Source organism: Calidris pugnax, unplaced genomic scaffold (genome assembly GCF_001431845.1).
Source record: "Calidris pugnax isolate Ruff unplaced genomic scaffold, ASM143184v1 scaffold144, whole genome shotgun sequence".
NCBI lineage: Eukaryota > Metazoa > Chordata > Aves > Charadriiformes > Scolopacidae > Calidris > Calidris pugnax.
Window position 1 is genome coordinate 1,184,266 of NW_015090911.1, and position 21,690 is coordinate 1,205,955.

Sequence of the window (21,690 nt, forward strand, 5' to 3'; positions counted from 1 at the left end):
CTCTGAAGGAAGTCTTGATCCTGGTGCAAAAGCTGGTTGAATTTTTCCACTGTCCAAGTCAATAGTTTTGACTTTGTTTTGAAAGGATTTTATGATTTGGATGCTCTAAAGTTCAGACTGAGATTCAGAACTGTGGACATATAAAGAAATAATCCTAAAGAAGAAATCCTAAATCATCAGTCTCCAACTCTGAGCCCCCAGTCACACTGACCCAGTGTCTTCTTGAAGAGATTCTCATCCTACACCTTCAGCATGAGATTTTAACGGCATAGGGAAGATATGAGCTCCATATGCAAGTAAGTGGTCTGGCTCCTGATCAGGAGAGCAGATAGTCCCAGTGGAAAAATTGAAATTCCAATTAGTATATTTTAAATACACAACACCCTATTCATGATACCTGTAACTCTAGTTTGGATAAATACGTATTAGATTTCAAGCATTTTTGCTTGAAATTGCTTCAGAAAATTTCAGGTAAAATTTACCCAAAACATCCCTATTCAAAATATTTTGATTTTTTATGCACCCAGTTCTATCCTTCAGAGGGGAGAAAAGCAGAAAGAAAACATCACCTGTTAGGAAAAAAAAAGGAAATGAAAAGGAAAAAGCTAAACCCCAAGAAGACTCAAGTTACTTTCAATCTGCAGCTAACGAGTTTCTAGAAAAAAAAAAATTCAGAGGGAGTTGTCAGCTGACAGAAATGTATTTTTAGGGAATGAAGTATGTATGTATTTACATAAGGTATGGCCTTTAAAGCAAAGATAGATGTAGATGAGCAAGTGCGTGGGCATCTCCATACTGGCAAGGTGGCATAGAGATAGGTAAATAGACTCAGGATGATGGAAACAAGCAGAGCAGAATCAACACTTTCTTCAGAAACACAGAGGAAGTTATGTGTCTTAGGTTGCGTGGAAATGGAGGTTATGGATATACAGGACTCAGTCATTCAACTCCAACTAATAAAGGCAGATTTTTGGATCATCTTCCTCTCAGTTTAGATGCAACCGGGAACTCTCAGGATCCCACTTTTAATTACTCGATCACTGACTTTTTTGTCAATGTGAAACCAGTTTTTTTCTCACCACATGAGTGCTGTACTCAACTGTTTCTAATCATGTACCCTGGCTGAATCTAGTCTCTCTCTCCCTCCTCCCAGTTACTGCTTAACTGGAAACCCATCCCAGCAGGGCAGGTCTTCCCCACATAATGCTGATTCTATTTTTAGTTCTGCTTGTGTTGTCTGAACCTTAGATCTTGCTCATGTGAATAATTTTCCTCATTATCTTGTGTTCGTCTCTCCTCTCTCTCTTTTCTCCTTGTCTCACCGCCTTTCCAATCTGCTACAGCTGCTTGAATACTAAAGTAACTGAGTCAAACTACTTTGTCATCAGGAATATGTTTTCATTCTGTGATAACTCAATAATGTGATCTGTTTCTTGATTTCTTCCTGCCACACCTCGCTTCAGAGAAGAGAAATAGTAAGAGGTAGCACCTGGTGAGTGTTTCTAATAGTTCATTGTAGTCCTCAGAATCCTAAAGCCTTTCCTCAGCTGAGTAAGGCTGGTAGAACCCAGCCCATAAGCACTTAATTACTGTTTTCCTGACTCCCGATAGGAGCAAAAAGCTTTTAGTTTTGTGCATGGAAACCATTTGGGTGGGTTGGTGGTATCTTGATTTTATTAGCACAATGCAAACAGTGAATCATCCAAGCAACCAGAGACTTTATGCTTCCAAATCCAAGATGAGAACTTCATATGTAACCGATATTAGATTTAAAAAACAAAACAAAACAAAAAAGGGTTATCAATCTGGACTCACCCCCGGCAGTGTCTTTTGTTCATGCAGTGCACTCTGGGCCTTTAGAGCAGACTCCCTTTCGCAGTATGTTAGGAAGGCACAGCCTGTAAAAAAAAAGGTAAAAGCTTAGTGAAAGCAGTGCTTCAGAGGCATCTGTTTAAAATTGAGACATAGAGCAAACCACTATCCTGTTATCATCCCATTCCCAGTAAAACAATCCCAGTAAAAATCTCTCATTTGTAGGTCAGCTGTAAAGAGTCAAGAAATGAAGCCTTCATCACTTCTTCTTGAGCCCCCATGAAAAGTGAGCAACAGTGTGACTATGAGTGCTTATTTTTGTATGAATACATGATTAAGTGTCAGACATGGATAGCTGTACAAGATTAGGGATCTCAAAGAACCCACATGGTGAGAAGGTGGGGCATGAGATCCCACTCTTACTCCAGCAGTGTCACTGTGAACAAGTCCCTTACTGCCATATCACGCCGAAGGTCTCACACTCTTCTTTTGTACCAAATACTTTAAGTAAAGGGCATACAAGGACTTGGGACTTCCTACTGCAGAGGACTACGCCTATTGTTTAGCCTGACTTGCATCCACAAGCAGTCTCCCTGTTTGCGTCACACCAGAAAGCCACCACCCTGCACTTGCTGCTGCAAGGGCTTATTGGCTTCCAGCCACGCACACAAAGACAATCACAGCAAAGCCCAAATAATCAATCCATAACATCCATGTTGCTTTACAGATCATTAGAACTTCAGAGATGTTTCAATGGATTATGTCTTTGATTCTTCCAAAGAAAGTTTTCTTTTCAACTACAAAGGCTAAAACCCTGTCATGACAGGGCAGAGCAAAAACCCTGCTCTGCCTTCTCTCCCTATCTCCATATTTGCCATCTGGTAAATCTGGTCCATGTTGCAATGTCTTACACCAGTTGTGTGTTTGTCTGATGTGACAAGATCATTCTTTCTTACTGCAGTATACTGAAAACCTGCCAGTTCCTGCAGCAAATGAATTGCTTGTTATGCAGAGGACATTTTCTCTGAAGTTACTACAGAATGTCTGCAACCTCGCCAGCTCTTTGAAATAGAGGTATCATATCTTTCAAGGTTCAGGCAGGATGTCCATCAAACTGTGGGCATTTCCTAAGAGCAGCACAAGCACAGAGAGACTGCCAAAGAAACAAACATGTCCCATAACCTCCTCTTGACTGACCCACCTTCTTCCCATGTGTATAGAAAAGTATGCAACAGGTGAGTGAACAGCAGACTATGAACATTTTTTCAGTTATTATCACCACTGTGATATTTTTGTCCATACAATATTTACTGTTTTATCCAAGTTTGTTCCTCAGACAATATTAATGAAGAAATATCCACTTGATCTTTTCTTCTTGATAATTTTTTTAATAGATTAGTATGCGGAAGATACTAGGGAGATTCTTATTTTTTTTTCCATAAACATACATATATATTTTCTTAAAGATTCTCTTCTGAAAGTCACCATACTGCACTCACAGTGAAGTTACAAGCTGGATGAATGTTCCAATTTGACATGGGAAAAAAAAAAAAAAAAAAAGCCCTATTTTTGTCCCATTTCTTACCCTATACTGCTTTCTCAAGGTCTTGATCCTTCCACTTCTTTCAAGCTAATCACATTTATTATGTCTCAATAATTAAGACTCAGAAGCAGCAGTTGACAATCAAAGAAGGGGAACTGAACAGCAGTAAAAGTTTGCACTGAAATTAATTGGAATTATTTGGATTCATTCCCCTCTAACTTTAAACGGATAAGTTTTCACTTAGTCTGCATCCACCAAAGAGGAAAAATCTGTGGCAGTTTACAGCTAGTAGAAGTAATAGATTGAAAAGGATCCTGAAAAGTCATCTATAGCTTAATAATCAAATGGAAAACTATGCTTAAATTTAATTTCAGTGCTAAATCACAGGCTGAGAGCTCTCTGTTGACTAGACACAATAAGAAAGTCTCCCTTTAGTAGCAGACGTGGAGCGGCTGATACAGTATAATTAGGCACATCATAGTGCACTGTTATAGAGATAAACTACGCAGTGTAAAGCTCCCATAATGATAGCTATATTTTTCTCCTCATTGTGATGGCCATGGCAACAGTTCAGGGTAACAGTGTCCTGCAACTCCTATCATATCACGACTGTAATTCAGACTGAGTAGGCATAAGACTACTCCTCTCTCAAGGAGCAAAGTTTCCTTCCAAGATCCACAAAAAGTTGGGGGGTGGGATGGTAGGAGGAAGTTCTCATCAGGGAGAAACTTCCATTAAGTCCTCTCCAAACATGTTTGTGAAAGTGGTAGAAGTACTAAACTCCCACAAACAGTAGAATGCATCCAAACATCACTGATTTTCCAAAGAGGGTGGTAAGTACAGAAGTACTTTGAAATGGAAAGGAAGGTATCTAGTCTCTCATATGGTCAAAGAAAAGACATATTTTTCAGGGACAAAAAATAGTTTGTGGAAGTACTTCTTTTTCTCTTGCTTCTTAAAAATATCGTGCACATGAATTACACTCTATCCTACTCTTGCTAAGCAAAAAGTAATTTATTTAGGAAACATAATACCTCATTTACTTTAAGCAAATCCTAATTCTTTAAAGACGGTAAGAAGTTCCATCCCAGCAATGGCCAGCTGGAATAAAGTAGACCTTAATGTTCATGATAGGCCTCAAATCTGAACTTGAAAAGGCCAGATCATGAAGGTTTTTTTTCTTCTCTTTACTTACCATAAGGTTGCTCTATAAGGCATAAACCCAGCATCAGCCATCAGCTAGAGTAGTATTTTTCAAAAACATTAACATGTGGCTTGTGATAAAACAATACGTATCTATTATTCCATCCTGCAAGAATTTCCATAATTCAGCTCCTTGTGCATTAGGATGAAAGGAAATAAGATTTCTCCCCGCCCTTAGAAACATCAAAGTACTTGATCTGTCCTTTGTATTGTGATGCTTAATGGAATTACAACTGTCGCACCTATTTCAGGTGTTACTTTTCCTAGGCTACCTCTTTCAGAGTTGCATCCACATGATCTCTCCAAAGGATTCTTCCTTCCTGGAGAATGTTGCTCAAGGAACAGAGCACTGAACACTCTGGTTAACACTTCAGGATAGAAAACCCTAAACAACTGAGACTTGAAATAATGTCATATGAAGCAGCTATACATAGGGCTTTACAGAGAAAAGTCAAACTGTAGAAAAAGGGGTTTTTTTTATTTTGATTTCACAGATGGAAAACAATTTCAGAACAATTAATTTTCCCCACTGTCATTTTTGACTGTGTTCAGAACCACTTATTTCAAAAACCCAAACTTTTTGATAGTAAACTCTTAGCAGCCCAACTTACCAGCTCACTTGCCACAACCTGTTTGGGCTGCATGTGAATCTGGTGACAGTGACAGGACAAGGGGCAATGGACACAAGCTGGAACATATGAAGCTCCACTTAAATATGAGGAAGAACTTCTTTACGGTGAGGGTGACAGAGCCCTGGAACAGGCTGCCCAGGGAGGGTGTGGAGTCCCCCTCTCTGGAGATTTTCAAGACCTGCCTGGATGCAGCCCTGAGTAATGTGCTCTAGGCATTCCTGCTTTAGCAGGGGAGTTGGACTAGATGATCTCTAGAAGGTCCCTTCCAACTCCAACAATTTTATGATTCCGTGATTTCTGAGTGAAAGTCTTCATATGCCATTACAAACCACTTACACCGTCTAGCTTCTTGGAACAGCCTATGTTCAACAATATAATGAATATTTCTGAACACATCTCTTAAGATAGAGAAAGATAGAGTGAAGGGTATGCATTTCTGTCATCTACTTGTATGGGTGATAATGACTGAGTGAGTAAAGTGCTTGAGAATTATATCTGAATTTGAAAAAAAAAAAATCTAATTGACTAATTATTGGTAATGAAGGACTTGCTCCTAGCTCTTCCTAATTTCAGTGCCATTTATCTCAAACATGCCAAGTTTTCCAGACATATGTCAATCAGCTAAAAGATGCTTTATTCAGATTGTGTCTTTCCAGCTGTTCATTTGCTACTAGTGGACAGCTCCTTGGACTAGCACATAAACATCTGGAAACTCCCAGCTGGCAATTAACTCTCAACCTATTGAACTGCAGTCTCTTGGAAACATGAGGATGTATCAAGTGGTCTCCTGGGAAACAAGGTTATTAAAGAGAAGAGGGAAACAAAAACAAGATCTCGAGATGGAAAAAAAAAAAAAAAACACAAAAAAAACCCCACAAAAAAACCCCACAAAAAAACCCCAACAAAAATCTCCCAACAACAAAACCCAAAAACCTACAAAAAGAAAAAAAAAGCTCTATTTTAATTTTACCTCCACTTAAATAATAATTGCATGGAATACAGATGGATAATGATCACGCTTATGGCAACTTCAACCCCACAGTAAGTCTCCTTTTGTACAAGCCTGGGAGGCAAAACAGTCAGGGGACACATTCTCAGCTGAACAGAATAATTCTGGAAACCAAGAATTATTTCACCCCATCAGTACTTACATCCTGGGATAAATGAAAAGAGAGTCTTTTCATTTAACATCTCAGTGCTTATCACTTCAGTAACTCAGTTGACCCTCAGCAACTTTAAACAAGATAAGTAGATGTGACTAGTTAAAAAGCATTGATCAGCTAACTCAAATTCAGTCAGTTAAAGTTAGTTATCTTAGAGTCTACTATCATTGACAAGACAATCATTTGACCTAGCGTACAGGAGCAGAATAAATCTTTGCAGACACCTTTCCTCTACATTGGGTGTATAAACCATGCACAACCATCTCAGGTGCAGGCTTTTAGCTTCAAGGTTGCATGTTCACAACATCAGATTCTACCTGCTACCTTTAACCTCCCAGTCACCTCAAGTATATACATTATCTGTACTTAAGTTAATCTTTGTTATATATGGTGGGGGATGAGGTGATGCATACTGGAGTACTATTGATAACTATAATGAAGGGCTTTTCCCCCCTTTCTTGTTTTATTCTGGCAGACAGCCACAGGTATCCTGGCACAGATTCTCCTCTTTGCCCATTGTTTAGATCAAAGAACAAGCACTTAGTGAGTTATGACCCCTTCTTTGTGTGATGCGTTATGGTGACAATTTATGATTTCATTAGAAATAGATAGCCTCACACAAAGCATGACTTCAGCTTTTCCATGCATCTACATCCAGAGGCATTGTCTAAGAGTTAGACTACAACTGCGATCATTTCCAGGCATTTGATGTCTGTTCAAACAAGGCATTAAAGGTCCAGTCTAAATCTAATGAAAAGAATAGTTAGGCACTTCAGTAGGCTTTGGGGGCCCTTAATCTTTCTGGACCTATGTTTACTAGTTTGGTATTATGAGGGAGAATTAAAAAGTTTGTTAGGTGCTTTAAGACTCTTGGATGTAAGCCAAGAATTAAAGCAGATTCTGAGCTCAGGGGTGTAAATCCAGTCAAGGAGAGAGCCTGCATGTAACTCAGCAGAACTATGCAATTACACCAACATAAAATTAGGTTCATGATTTGACCCATAATCTATTGCCTCTTTCAGAAGAATCCTTGGCTCAGACACTGACCTCAGCTAAATTGGTGATAATCCAGAACAGTTAGGACCACCCTAGATTTTGAGAAGGCTGACTCAAGTGGTGTAAGCCAGTTTTTGATTCACAAACATTTGTGATTGTAGAGTACGCACTCAACTGGTTATCACAGCTCAGCTGACAGGTGATAACTTCTGAAACAACAGCCCTTCTGATAACTGTAAGAGTAACTAAAATGAGAATCATTGCCCAAGAAAATATAAAACTATCACAAGATTGTCAGTTTTTTTGTTGGTTTTTCTTCTTCGAGTCAATTAAGTAGCTTCATGCTTTTTGTTATAATAATATTCATTGACTTTAAGAGTGAGGTTTCCTAAATTGGCCATTTATTTTATGTTAGACTCCTGTGTAGTGCATGAACTGGTGAACAAGATACCCTTCTGTTAACTGCTACTCAAGAAATAAAAAAAGTTCCATCCAAACATGAGGAGGAACTTCTTCACTTTAAGGGTGACAGAGCACTGGAGCAGGCTGCCCAGAGAGGTGGTGCAGTCCCTGTCCGCGGAGACATTCAAAACCCGCCTGGACAAGTTCCTGTGCAACCTGCTCTAGGAGGACCTGCTTTGGCAGGGGGTTGGACTAGATGATCTCCAGAGGTCCCTTCCAACCCCGTATCATTCTGTGACTCTGTGAAAAAATAACTCAGTTCATAGCATCTACTACTGTAGAACCTTTTCCTCTCCCACCTTTAGTGTACCTAACCTACCAAAACCCCAAGGCACAGAAGCCAAGAGCTTTGCTCCAGTAACACACTATGGAGCTAAAGAAAGCAAACGGCAATTCAAATACAACTATCCAAGACCTTCATGCTGTATACAGAAAATGGAGGAGAGCAATAATATTGCATACCTTAAAACACATGGTAGTGGTCATGTCCAACTTAAGAATAGCTATAGTTTTGTAGAGGAGCTGTGTTGAGAGCAAAAAACTTGCATCTCTGGGAAATAGGAACTCTCAACTGGTCATAGGTCTGAGAATCTCATTTGGTGATGCTTCAGTCTCTCTATGCCCTAATTACCTTTAAAACATTTAGACTAAAGTGCACAAATCATCTGTGGTGGACCAGAGATCTGCCCCCCATCTTCCAAGCCCTAGGTTTGTGTTTAAGAGAGCTCTTACTCTGAAAATAAAACAGTTCCTTGCCTCAAGATTCAGGGAGCTGTTACACAGAGAAAGATTGTAACACTTAAGAAACTCTTGCCTTAAAATCAACATCTCAGATTACGTCTCCCAGCCAGGATTTCAAAGTGAAAAAGAAATCTTTTTTCTCTTTAACTATCCTAGCTCTACATGTCTCGTTCTGAAACAATTCTCATTTGCTCTGTCTTCAGTGGACTGCCCAAGGTTTAATCACTTGAGGGTTTCAGAGATTGAGCTGAATTTTCTTGAGGGGGACACAATCAATAAAGACTTTTGGAACTGGAAATGTTTTATCCAATTTCTTCATCTGTTTCTCTCTCAGTGATTAACTACCTTCTGACAAAAGTTAACATCTTTGCTTGTAAAAAACATTCACTTGGCTAGAACTTTCTTTCTCCATCTCCCCTGCTGCACAACTACTGAACACTAACTGTTTAGAGAAGAAGATAGGAATGAAAATCTTCCCAGATATCAGCTTCCCTGTCAATTATATTGCAAAGCAGATTAACATCCGAAATGCCCTGCTGTGTGGAATGCTAATTTTCTTTTTCCTTTTATGTTATTTTCCATTAACTATTATGATGCTGTCATTTTCATCCTATAGATAACTTGATAGGGGTCTGTATGTAAAAGCATAGATGAGGCATGCTCATATACACTCATGAACCAATATTAAAAAACAAATTAAGAGTCCAAATGTGGAAATGCAGAAGTTAACCATATTTACAGAATATTAGCTCACTCAAAATGCATTTATGATACTTCAAAATGAGACATGGATATGCACGATCCAAATCAGAGTCCTTCCTCAGACTAAGCAGTGCTTAATTACATTTAGCAGCATCCAGGCAGACAGCAGAGAGACTTGAGTAACTGTTAGTGTATGTAAGCATTTCAACAACACACAGACATTGGTTTCACCTTGATTTTTGATAACAAGTAGGTTTTTAATGAAAACACCAGTGTTTCTCATCCCCATGATGCATTTTCTGATCAAAGCCTACAGCAAGAGAAACTTATTCTAGGACAATCAGTAGCCCAGACTCTAATCTCAACCAGGCAAGCAGGGTCTCGAGCTCAGGGCTTCTACATATCAGAGCAGAGTGCATTGTCACTGGCAGACCCTTGAAGGTCCATCTCTATTTCTTCTTAGGTAACTCTACAGTCACCTTGCCTCTACCCTGCTGCAGAACAGGAAAGTTTTTGATGTCTCAAACTTTTTTCCTCAGGATGAAGGAACAGTTTCTGGCTCCAGTTCACACAAGGATAAGTTTCTACTGGGGTCTCGAAAGTTTCTTGCGAGTTCCTTGAGTTCCTTTGAACCATCCTTTGCTGGTTGGTACACTCAAGATAAGGTTCAGAATGACATGGCATATGCAAGATCCTGTTTTCCCATAACTGACAACATTTTACCTTAAAATTTCATCCTGAGGCTTCTGAGATACCTTTGTTCAGCTGAGCCCGGATCAACCCAAGAACCCAACTGCTCAAGTTTCTGCAAGTGTATCCATCCAGAATATTTTTCTTCCCAGAAGAAGTGTCTAATTTCCAAACACACAGCAAACCATCAATGAATAGAATCCCCATTAAAAAAATAAGAATGTAGATTACTGGTTAAGGTAGATGCCTACCAAAGAGATTGCTGGTGTGCCTAATAGAGCCTGCAAATATTCGATGCTTTGAATTACAGTAGAAAACATTTTTAAACAGACCAGCGTCACTTCAGCTTCTTCTTTGTTGCTAGTAACTGTAGACTCCATGTTGTAAGGAGAGATACGTGCCCTCAGGCCCTATCCATCAAACAATTAGGGTATGCTTTAAATTTAAAGTATAAAAAGACTGACTTTAAAGTGAAACTCACGATCAAGTGATTTTCCAGACCAAGCAACAGTTTTCCCAGTATTTCAGAAATCAGTCAGTGATGAGAAAGTCATGGCCACGCTCTAGGGATCATTCGAGTGAGGATGAGAATGAGTAGGTTCCAGCTACTACTCAGTAAGGAAACATTAAGTAAGTTTAAATCCTGATCACCTCTAAGATTGGCTTACTTCAACCTATCTATTTAAAGAAAAATCCAACATAATTCTGTTATCTATTTTACATTGCAACCTCAAAAAAAATTTAATAACAATTAAAAGTGAAATCTTCAAGATTTCTTGTTTTCAGTGTGGTGATAAAAAAGGAAGACATAGAATGTGGGGTTTTGTTTTGTGATTCACTGGTGAAAGAAATATAACCAGGAAAAAAACCCGCTGTTGAAACACTACGGCTTTCATTCAGACAGTTATGGGTTAAACCTCCTTAGAGTACAAGCATTAATTAGGCTCTGTACCTGCTGTTCTGGGTCCTGCCTTTTGAGTTCTTTCTATTGTTAGCAGCATATGAATAACTCAGAGTATTTTCTAAAACACTTAGCTGTTTCAGAAACTTTTCCCCCTTCCTCATTTTATTTTGATTTTTGGATCCACTTCTTTACGGGGAGACTTCTTCAGGAATTCTCAACTAGTCTCCAGAGGTTATGCTACTGTTAAACAGCATTCATTTTGAATGCCTTGAATCTTAGTAAAACAAACCTAAAGAAAACCTCTTCTAAATAAATTAGATTGTTCTGCCACATAGACATTTTTCCAAGCCTTGCCTTTCTGCATCCACATAGGGTTGTTCTGGTCTGTTTATTGTGGCTTTTTTTGTTTGTTGGTTGGTTTGGGTTTCTTGGGGTTTTTTGTTTGGGGGTTTTTTTTGGTGTTTTTGTTTTGATTTGTTTTGTTTTTTACTGTTCATTATATTTCACCAGGGTGAGGAACAGACATTTCTTGGAAAATAACATCAACTCATTGTACAGGAAATGTGTTTATTATTAAAACATAACATTATTAAAAACATAAGAAAATTTGTTATTTTCACCCTTAAAAAAATGCCAGGGCCATGCAGTAAACATCTTGTTGATAGCACCATCAAATGATTTGTTATTTCTGCTTGTGTCTCAGGAACATGCAAGTAGCCTGTTCTAAATGCTCCAAACAGTCTCATAGTCTTTCTTCTCTGAGACAGGGCACATATGTCAATATATACTTCTGACTTTTCCAGCTCAAGGTTGAAAGCAAAAGACGATGAACAAGTGCAGGAAAGAGCTATTATTAGACAACTTCTGGCCCATTCAGAAGCAGACTATTGTAATTATCTAGCTGGATTTACTTTCTTACCAAGTTTGCCAGCCCACGTTTTTCTTATTCAAGAAGTTCAGATTCAGAGTGAACCTTTAAGACACCTCTAAAAATCAACCTCAATACCCTTCTGCTATTTATGATCATGTTTTTCTCCTCATCTCATATGCAAGAACTGCAAATGGGACAACATTAGAATCTCTTTGCTAAGTTCCACAGGACTTTAAGTTTAAATTCGGGTAAGTGCATCTGAAGCCACCTTAGGACTTTTATGTTACAAATCAAATCCAAAAACACAAGGAATGTATTTCCTGATTCCAGCTGATATAGTAATGAAAATCTTTAAGCAGCAGCTGCTCCTGCGAGATGATCGTCCTGAGACTGGAAGTCTCCAGAAACTTGTAACAGTCACAATATGAGCCAGAGAAAACTCTACAATACCAGCTGGCTTCATGAGATTTCTGGAGACAAATTTCAGCTGTCAGAACAATTAACATCCAGGCTCCCATAACCAGATGCTGTTTTCCATATGTTTTGACTTTGAATAGTTTCTTCTATCCTCTAAGTGATGTTAGGAGCAAACAAGTATTGTCTCTTATCTCCTATTTCTTTCTCCTTACACTTCTTTCTCAGTTTGACTTGTTCATTAACTACAGGCACTGGAATAGCATGAAGTAAGATCAAGTTCTGCAAGCAGTCAGAGATGTAATCTTAATCAACAGACCTCTATACACTTAGGGCTGAGAACCACAAGATACATACTCTCTGTGTGTGCGTGAGAAAGAAAGCAAGGTGAAATTAGGTGCTCTGGGAGTATGGCAGGAGAAAGCTGGCAAAGGCTTCTCAAAAGTCCTATCTGTTACAGCATAAAGGAAGAGAAGCAGGTGCCAAGAACAAGGGCCTCCACTGCTTCTCTGGCAAAAAGCTCTAAGTTGAACCATCGTTGCATTGTACAAGCTTGCTTTAAGAGCCTGGCTCAAGTATAAATTATTCAGGAATAAGAGAAGGCATGCAAAGGCTGGAATAAGATTTAACTGCCTGTGCATAGGCACACAAATAGTTTGTAGTAAAGGTCAGCCTTGAACTAAAACCTTCTAAACCTCCTGGAGCTATGAAAACATAACACTCTGCTTTTCTTAAACATGGACAAATTCCTCTGTAGACTCACAAAAATATTTTGTCCCAAGTAGATTGTCTCAAAAAAGGTAAACTGGAAACACTACTGTCCCTTGCATCCAGGCACACCTCCCCATCTGCTATTGCAGGACTGAGTTCCTGGGTAAGAAGTTAAAAACAAACAGTGTGTGAATATAAGTCTAAAACTTCCAATTCTTACAAAAGGTATAAGGGTGTAATCTTTGAAGTGAAAAAGAAGTGGTGAAATTAATTACAACAAGACCTGTGTAATTTACAAAGCTTCAGTGCACTGGGTTTAAAAAGGCTCTTGTCAATGTGAAGTGAAGGAAGTACAATTTCCTGATGAACAGAGAACACAAGGTAAAGTGTGTAGTAATCACTACCAAAGAGATATTTTGATCACTTTTTTTTGTTGATCAACTTAAAAATTAGTGAACAATGAGTATACAGTAGACTGTTTCAGGTAAAAAATTGATACAGCTCCCAGCAGAAATTTTTGATTTAAAAATTTAATTCATATTAGATTGGATGAACAGTGTAGCCCCCAAAGCACTGAAGACTGGCAGGAGGACTGTGCATGAAAAATGTCAGTTGCATCAAGATGGAAGAGCTATCTAGCAAAGCAGAAGATCTTATATTAAATTTGAACAGTGCAGCAACAAAGATTTCACACATGAAGAGGAACAGAAAATAAATCTCAACAGATCCTGTAGGGTGCTAAGCCCCTTAATAATGTGCCCAGTCATCTGAATCCCTGCTGGGAAGGATTAGCCATGCCTAGCACCTTGCATGATTCAGCTCTTAAAATACAGGTAGAGAATAGTCACAGAGGCAGGTGTCTGAATGTTCAACAGGACATATGAAGCTGGAAGGCAGTACTGTCAAAAAACACTTTCAGATGACAATGGACAATATCACCTACAATAGTGTGTACATCAATTCCAGACCAAAGACACTTCCTTCCTTTGGTGTCAATAGAAAATTCACATCTAAAATGATCCTGTGACAGGAAGTGTTCAGAAACATGTGAAAAGGAAAAAAAAAGGAAAAGAAAAAATGGAAATCAGAGATGAGTAATAGAAAGCCTTAATGGGCTGGAAGGACTGACTTATGAGGGAAGATTAAGAGAACTAAATATGTATAACAGGTAAATGATGACTCAGGGGGATAGATGATAACCAGCTACAAGCCTTGAAGGTGTAAACACAAAGCATGGAGAAAGGTTGTTCAGGGTAATACCAGAGAATAATAACCAGGAGTAACAACATGAAATAGAATATTTTGGCTGAGCATCAGGAATGCTTCCTAACTGCTGGGAATATCAGTGTTTGCTCCCCCTGCACAGTCTCAAGGCAGCTTTTACTTTTAACTGATCTGTTAGTAAAGATTATATTTAATTTCATTTTTATTTAAATTTATGAGTGTACTGCATGACCATATAACCCAAGGTTTTCCAGATCCTACAAGTTCAGGGACAACAGTGTAATAATCCCATAAGCATGGTTGATGGGTATCTATGTGTGTGGGGGGGGTGTGTGGTGTGTGTGTGTGTGTTGGAGGCAGGAGTATAGAAAAAGCAGGGAAGGAAAAGGCAGAAAGAAGAGTTAAATCAACATGGGGCAGAGGCATGCCTCTCAGTGCAAACTTTTAACGTAGTAATTTTCCAACATCTTTCATGCCACTCTTCCTTGTGAGTGTCTTGTAAACTTTTTGTCTCTCTATTCCACTGTGAGGCATAAGGAGAGAGAAATGCTTGCAATCCTAGAACAGAATCACAACCATACATTCTTAGGCAATTTAGGACAATTGGAGGTTATAAGATGGAAGTTTATGACCCTACAGAAGGTAAAAGTAAACATTACTAACTGTCTCTCCCGGCCATTAGAGCAAATCAGTCCTTCATGGAACTTTTATTACTCAAGTCACTTGAAACCATAAACAAAAGTTAATACTGATCCAAGAGAAAATGCATTCAGATGGGCTCCATTTCCCCTCATCTTCCTACTTCTAACATTTATAATTCTATCCAACAGTTTAACACATTGTCTCACCCATTCTTTTAAGAAACCGGTTTCAATAACCTTTCTTTTCGAAAACAAATCAGAATGCCAACAGACTGGGATGGAAAGTTGTATTAAAATGCAATTCATCCATGGTCAGCTGGGCAATTGCCTGTAAGTTTTGGACAGAACTGAGCAGCCTGCCACCAACAAAGTTTTTCTTGAGTGTTGGTTTTTTTTTTATTTTATAAAGAACAGTTTCAGGGAAAAAAACTGAGTCAATTCTTAAAAAAAGCAATTATAATTCTACCAGTTTTTTGTTAAAGGTTTAATATGACATCTTGCTTGATATTTATTTCTCGACTGATTTAATATAGATGAAAGAAGCTCTAAGCCAAGAATGAACACAAAGGCCTGGCTGTACCAACGCAGTACCAGCAAACAGCTCCTAATGGGAAAGTATTCAGACTGTAGAGCAGTCTCCTCAAAAGAGGCTAGTGGAAGCCATTTTACCCAAAACATTAAAGACAGATGAAAGAAACTTTCTAGGATATCTCCTGAATACAGTGGCCTACCAAAACTTTCCCTTTTACCAGTCTATGAATCACTAGCTTGTGGACGCCTGGAAACAAACACACATTAATGATGTGGTTTGGTTTCACGTTATTTTTTCCATCAGGAAAGCTAAAAACAGTGAGCCAGCTGCTGAGCATCTCTGTTAGGCTGAAACTCACTGGAGAATCCATGCTGACGTCAGAAAGTACGAAAGTAGAGTTCAATGAGTTTAAAAAACCCTAAACAACAAATAGTGTTGTCTTCGATGGAGTGGATTAGAGCATTATATAAGGATGATGGTCCTAGGTCAGAAAAAGTCCATCTCATACCATATCCTGTCTCCAGCAGTGGCCAGAAGGGGACGCCCCAAGAAGAGTATAAGGAGAGGATGTACACAATGCCTCCACTGGGTATCCTTCTCAGTCTCCAGCATTGTGGCTCAGGGACTTCTGGACCAAATGTGATCTCTGTATATACAGTAATCACGTGATAAAATGGAATCTCTCATTTTCCACAGCTATTTATTACATTTTAACAATGCAGTTGTTGTTTTTTCCTGTAAACAGGTTTAAGGGGGTTGATTTGTTTGTTTGGTGTAGGTTTTTTATGATTTATAGTGAATAAATTTTCCAGGAAAGGTAGTAGACTCCTGCACACTGCAGCCTTAAAAACATGCACCATAAAAGCCTGCTTCAAGGACCATGTGGGATTTGATCTCTTTGAGCAGTCCAAAAGGTGAAGCAAGAGGTTACAACTTCAGAAGTATAACCCACAGGGCTCCCAGCATCTTACCAACCCATTTACAGACAGTGATGGAAGCTTTGAAGACCCAAGTAGATCATCTGGCAGAAGCTTTGAGTTGAAGCATTTAAGTATTTTGGTTCCAGCAAACCAACATGGCTTGATATGGAACTAATGTACCACTAATTTAACACTCTAGTTCTACCTCTGCTGATAAACCAAATTTCTCATGATACCTCCCGCATGATAATAAGAGAATACCCACAGAAATGCTAAATAATATTCCTTTAATGCCAAGAAAAAAAAAAGTATTATCTATACCTCCCTCAAAGGTTAGAAAGTCTGTACATGGTCCTTACATTTTTAAGAGTGAAAATGCAAGATTTTCTAGTTTGGGTTTTTTTTAATGCAAATCAGAAATCAGAAAACACTAGAATTTAAATTGTCCCTATTGCAACACTCCCTTAATATATGTATACTTTATAACAGTTGTCAGGTATATGATTACACACTATTTTTCCATTTTCTATACCCTAGCTTCTGTCACTGGACTGTCTTTGTTCTGCATTTGTACAGATCCTAGCAGATCAGCATCCTCATCCAAAGAAATGCTTGCAGCTACTTTCTCCAGTATAACTGAAATAATTCACCACCTGAATGAAACATGTGACATGATCACCATATGATTTAATTGCAACAGATTATATTTATCAGGATAAGTAGAATGTTACTCTATAGCTAAGAAGGCATGATTCCTTACCTTGGGAGAGCATGAAAAGCAGAAACCTTATGTCCCAGTTACTATTAAACAGCCCCAATATTGGATATCCCTGAAAGGCTCATCTCTTCCTCCCAACCTGACATGCATACAACCCTTCTTCACACCACTCAGACTCCACTCACGCAGTACTTTGTTTTATTCCTCTACTTTCTCTACAAAGATATTTCAGAGATGTATTACCAAGGATGCATTCTGTAAGAATTTAATACCCAAAGATAATGAGATGTTTTGCAGATGCTTGCTTCAATTTTAAGTTTTCTACTAAATTTAAGAGCTACATGGACAAACTGTAACATCTATAAAGTGTTGCTTTGATATCCTTATATTATGATTTAACATGGCAGCATGATAGCATGATATTCGACAATTCATACACAGGTCTGTCCAACTGAAAAGCGTCCTTCAGTGACAACTCTCTGACACACTGGACTCAGGGATGATCTTTATAGATAATGACTGTGTTACTCTACCTCTTGTCTTTGTCCTCTATGGAATACAGCTAGGTATCCACAAAGTCTCTTATCTGTTCTGCATTACCATGTCTAAGACTTTCACAGCTCTCGAGCAAATGCCCTGCAGCCATATCACCGCCCCTTTGGCTATGATTCCTGCAGAACTCATGAAACTCTCTGTCCTTAGAAGGACCCCACTTGTAAAGGTTTTACTTGCAGCTCACAACTCACACCAGGAAGGCCTACATGGCATCCGTCTTTTGCCTCACACCTGGCTTTGCACTGTATGTCACTTTGTGAATGAGAGGGCAAGCCAGAGCAACTTGCAGATACTCTTTCTTCTGGTTTTGGTCAGCCTTCAAGATCCATGTAAGTCTTTGCAAGGTCAGAGACTGCCTGGAAAGGTAGCAAGACAGTGGTCACCCAGTCTGCATTACATGACAGGCATGTTATGACACATTGAAATGCACGTTCAGGGATGTTACTATTCCAAACTAGTGTTTTAAGATCTTATAACTTTCCTTCCTTCAAGAGCAAAAAGGAAAGGACACTGGCTTCATCTCAGTGTGTTGTTCTAATGCTGCCTCCAGCAGTTACAACAAAGCCTATTCAAAGAAGAATATCCAAGATCAGGGAAAAGATTACCATTGCCATTAACAAGGCTATTATGAGGCCTCAGCGCAAACAGGGGGTACTGTTCCCCACAACTATGTTCAAAAGGTGGAATACAAAACTTCAAGCCAGAGAGATATTACTGAGTTTGTGTTTTATGCAAGAACGAAGAGCTTGCTCTGTCTATCTAGCACAATGGAAAAAAGCTCAGTATAGACAGGATTGCTAGCTACATCCCCACAGTAAATATCAAGGAGAAATGAAGAAGCATTTAAAATAAAGGACAATGTTGCACAAGGACAAATAAGTATAAATTGACCATGAATAAATTTGATTTGGGAATTAGAAAAAGGTTTCTAACCATCAGAGGAGTGATGCTCTGGAACTGCTTTCCAACAAGGATAGTGAGAGCAAACGACCTAATTAGTTTAAAGATGAGGCTCGATAAACTTATGAAAGGGATTATGCGATGCGGTTGTCTGCAATAGGAGGGAACAGATCCTGATGATCCAGGATTTCCCCCCAAGTCCTGTGTGCCAGGCCTCATCCTGTCAACCTAAATTCTCAGCTGCAGTGCAGTGATTTACCAGGTGTCACATAGACTGCCCTATTCTAAAACAAGACTGGCTTCTGTTTTCCAAAAAATATAGGTTTCAACTTACATTAAAAGGGAACATGCAAGAAACAAGGAGGGGAGGAAAAGCCCCTAGAAAGCTTTATAGAAGGTAAAAAATGAGAAACTTGTCATTGAAATTAAGGTGGGAGAACAAGGGAAAGATTATTCCTGTTGGAAACTTGGGCAAAGTACTCCATTATTTTGAGAAATAATCCTATAAGCAGAAAACCATTTTGATATTTAATAAAAATCAGTCCATATATTTGTAATTTTTGTTGCAAGAGATAGCATACCCAGATAAGAATATTAGTCATGCAAACCATATTTTCTGTTCAACTCTACAAATTGAGAGCAGCGCTCTTGGCTGCATAGCTGTAGTAGGTGAATCACAGAACTGTCAATTCACACCAATTACTATGAATTGAAGCCTGGGAGGTCAGCTCATCCAACCAAATACCAAAATGCATGGCATACATAAACCATTTAACATTTTTTGTCCAATCCATTCCTAGAAACCGTCAGAAATAAATAAATAAATAAATCTGTATTTTGGATTCATAATGCAATATACACTGCCTCAGCCTGAATCCTACTGAGCATTAAGGTGGCAGGTAGAGGAGATTTAGAATATAACTGTTCCTCCTTTTTCAATAAAAAACCTTATGCTGCAAAGTTAAAGCTGTCCCAGGATTACCCCAACAGTAGTCTTGATATTAGCCATTATTTTTTCCTTAAGGTAACTGATAAAGTTCCCAGGAAAGATCAGTCTTGATATGCAAAGCAGTCTCACACTGTAAGGGAAATTATTTTCCGATAAGAATATAAAGCAAGTACTTCTGGACTCTTGAGAGATATTATGGGCGTCTTAGATTCACCAAACAATTCACAGGGTTTTGCCTGACCACTCCAACACTTAAACTTCCTGAATTAGATCACCTGCAATCATGTCCCTATTAAAGCCATAGGGACAGACCTCCCCATTTTTGTCATTGCCAAAAACCAGGCTGCACAGACACGGTCCAAGGTCTCAGTTCTCATCTCAGCCTTCACCTAACGCAACTGTTCTCTATACAGAAATGCAATAGTTGATGAGTATGGTGTATTAAACTTCCTAAACAGTAGAATTTTCTACGTATGTTGCAAGAGTATTTTTCAATTTTGATTCCTCTTTTCAACCAGTGCTACAGAAAAGGGATAAACTGCTATCCCCATTTTGCAGATGTTGAAAGAATGTTTTTTAAAAAATTAAAAGTTGAAAAGCCTGACTACCTTCCCACCACTTAGTAGGTCAGAGCTGTTTATCCTAGATACCAAGTTAAAAACCTCTTTCAGCTTTTCCCAGCTTGTCCATAGTGCATTTTACCTTCTCTCAACTTAGTCCATAAAGAGATTTGGGATCTTTTCTGGAATGGAAGATGTTCTACAGCTACAAGCTGTTATAGCAACCAGCCTGCCTACTGCTCTCCTGGGCACCTGCATTATGCAGAGCTTGGTGTTCTCACTCTTCACTTCAGGATTTGGTGCGACACTTCTGAAACACAGCAGACTAGAGATAGGATATTTAAAAGATATAAAAAACTTTAACAGTAGCTTCAAAAACTTAACTTTACCAAAGTTGTTAGGAAGAGGAGTTTTCAGAGAAAAAAAAAAACAGATATATTGGAGAGAAGCATAGACAGTAGGAAGGATGTAAAGTAGCCAGAATGAGCTAGTGGAAGACACTAATGTCTTCTCACCTCGTCTCCCCTACTTTGGTTTTACACATTAAGGAAAGAGGAATGTGTTCCTCTAAAACCTGTCCTCCAGCTCACTTTCAGGATGCATGACCAGCCCTCAATCAGCAGACCAACCAAGTCTCTCTGGTCTGCGGCAGAGGGCTGATACTTCTAAATATCTAAATGGTTCTTGAACATTTAAACACCTTTATGAAGGGAAAACAGTGCCTTCCTTCCCTCCCACTGCAATGTCAAAGTCTTTTCCTAGTTCCCTTTTACTTTTGCTACACAGTACTCCACACAGTTACTTTAAAGAGGAGCCTGTTCTGGAATCACACACATACCATTCTTGCAGGAAGAGAATAACATATATTCTGAAGCACACTTACAAAGATGCTTAAATGTATGTGTAATGGCTCATCATTCTGTATCTTTTAGAGACGAATAATGAGTGTCAGAATCCTCTTTAAATTCTCCTAACCCCCTTAGGAATTGCTTTCTCTAATCACCCTGGAAACTTCACCCAATGTTTTATTCCTTTACTTATGCCCTTTTAAAAGCTACTAAGTTGCATCTTTAAAGCTTGGGCTTTATTCCATCAGTTTTGTGAACAGGAGCCATTTGTGACTCAATTCCCTTAGGCATGTGAGGGTCAAAAAATAAAAACATACACTAATCCAGACATCTCAGGGAGGTTGTTTGGGAATGGAGAAAGAGGGGGAAGAAGGTGCAAGGCCAAAACAATTACATTATTCCTGAAAGAAAAATCACAAATTTGAAGTTTATAAGGAGTTTTGTTCTGAATCAAGAGATTGTGATAAATATTTTTCTTCAAGGTAGGAAGCAGAGGGACCAAAAAAATTCCAAACACAGCTCCATTTTAGTGTGAGTCTCAGTCAGTCTGTGCCAATTGGGTACTGCTGCATTTGGAAGTCTACAAAGGTCAGACAGAGAATAATTCCCATTTTCATCTCTGAGCTTGATTTGTGCTGAAATTTTAGTGTTAAGTTAGAGCAGCTAAAGGGCCATTCCAAGAAAGCACTGGAAAAGTGGAATCCAGCCCACCCCCAATCTTATGACATCAAGAAACATAAGGTAAAGACTTCCAATAAACTTAAGTCCCTGCATAGTGACATTCCATGTAGTTCAATACCGTTTCTCTGAAAGGAGCTCAGGCACTTAAATTTAGGCATTTCAGACTAACTCCCATTGCAATCAGTGAAAATGCAAGGATCCTCTGTCACTGAAACTGTGGTTCTGCCTTTGTGATGTCTGGGTCAGCAAAGAAGTTGGTGGCCAGTTCCTTCCCTGCCCACTCTCTAGCCTTCTGAGTTCTTTCTTGGGGCTTTGACT

The 21,690-nt window shown here is 38.9% G+C and overlaps 1 protein-coding gene across 11 annotated transcripts in view; it reads right to left on the reverse strand.

Moving 5' to 3' along the window:
* The window catches only part of CELF4 (CUGBP, Elav-like family member 4), a 736,913-nt gene that overhangs the window by 639,610 nt on the left and 75,613 nt on the right, over positions 1-21,690 (reverse strand). For all 11 annotated transcript variants that reach the window (XR_001412848.1, XR_001412847.1, XM_014949395.1 and 8 more), the window contains exon 2: positions 1,816-1,898. Coding sequence is in view for 9 of the 11 variants with exons in the window: in XM_014949395.1 (XP_014804881.1) it covers positions 1,816-1,898 (83 nt within the window). In the remaining 2 variants the exon portion in view is untranslated. The remainder of the gene's footprint in view (positions 1-1,815; positions 1,899-21,690) is intronic.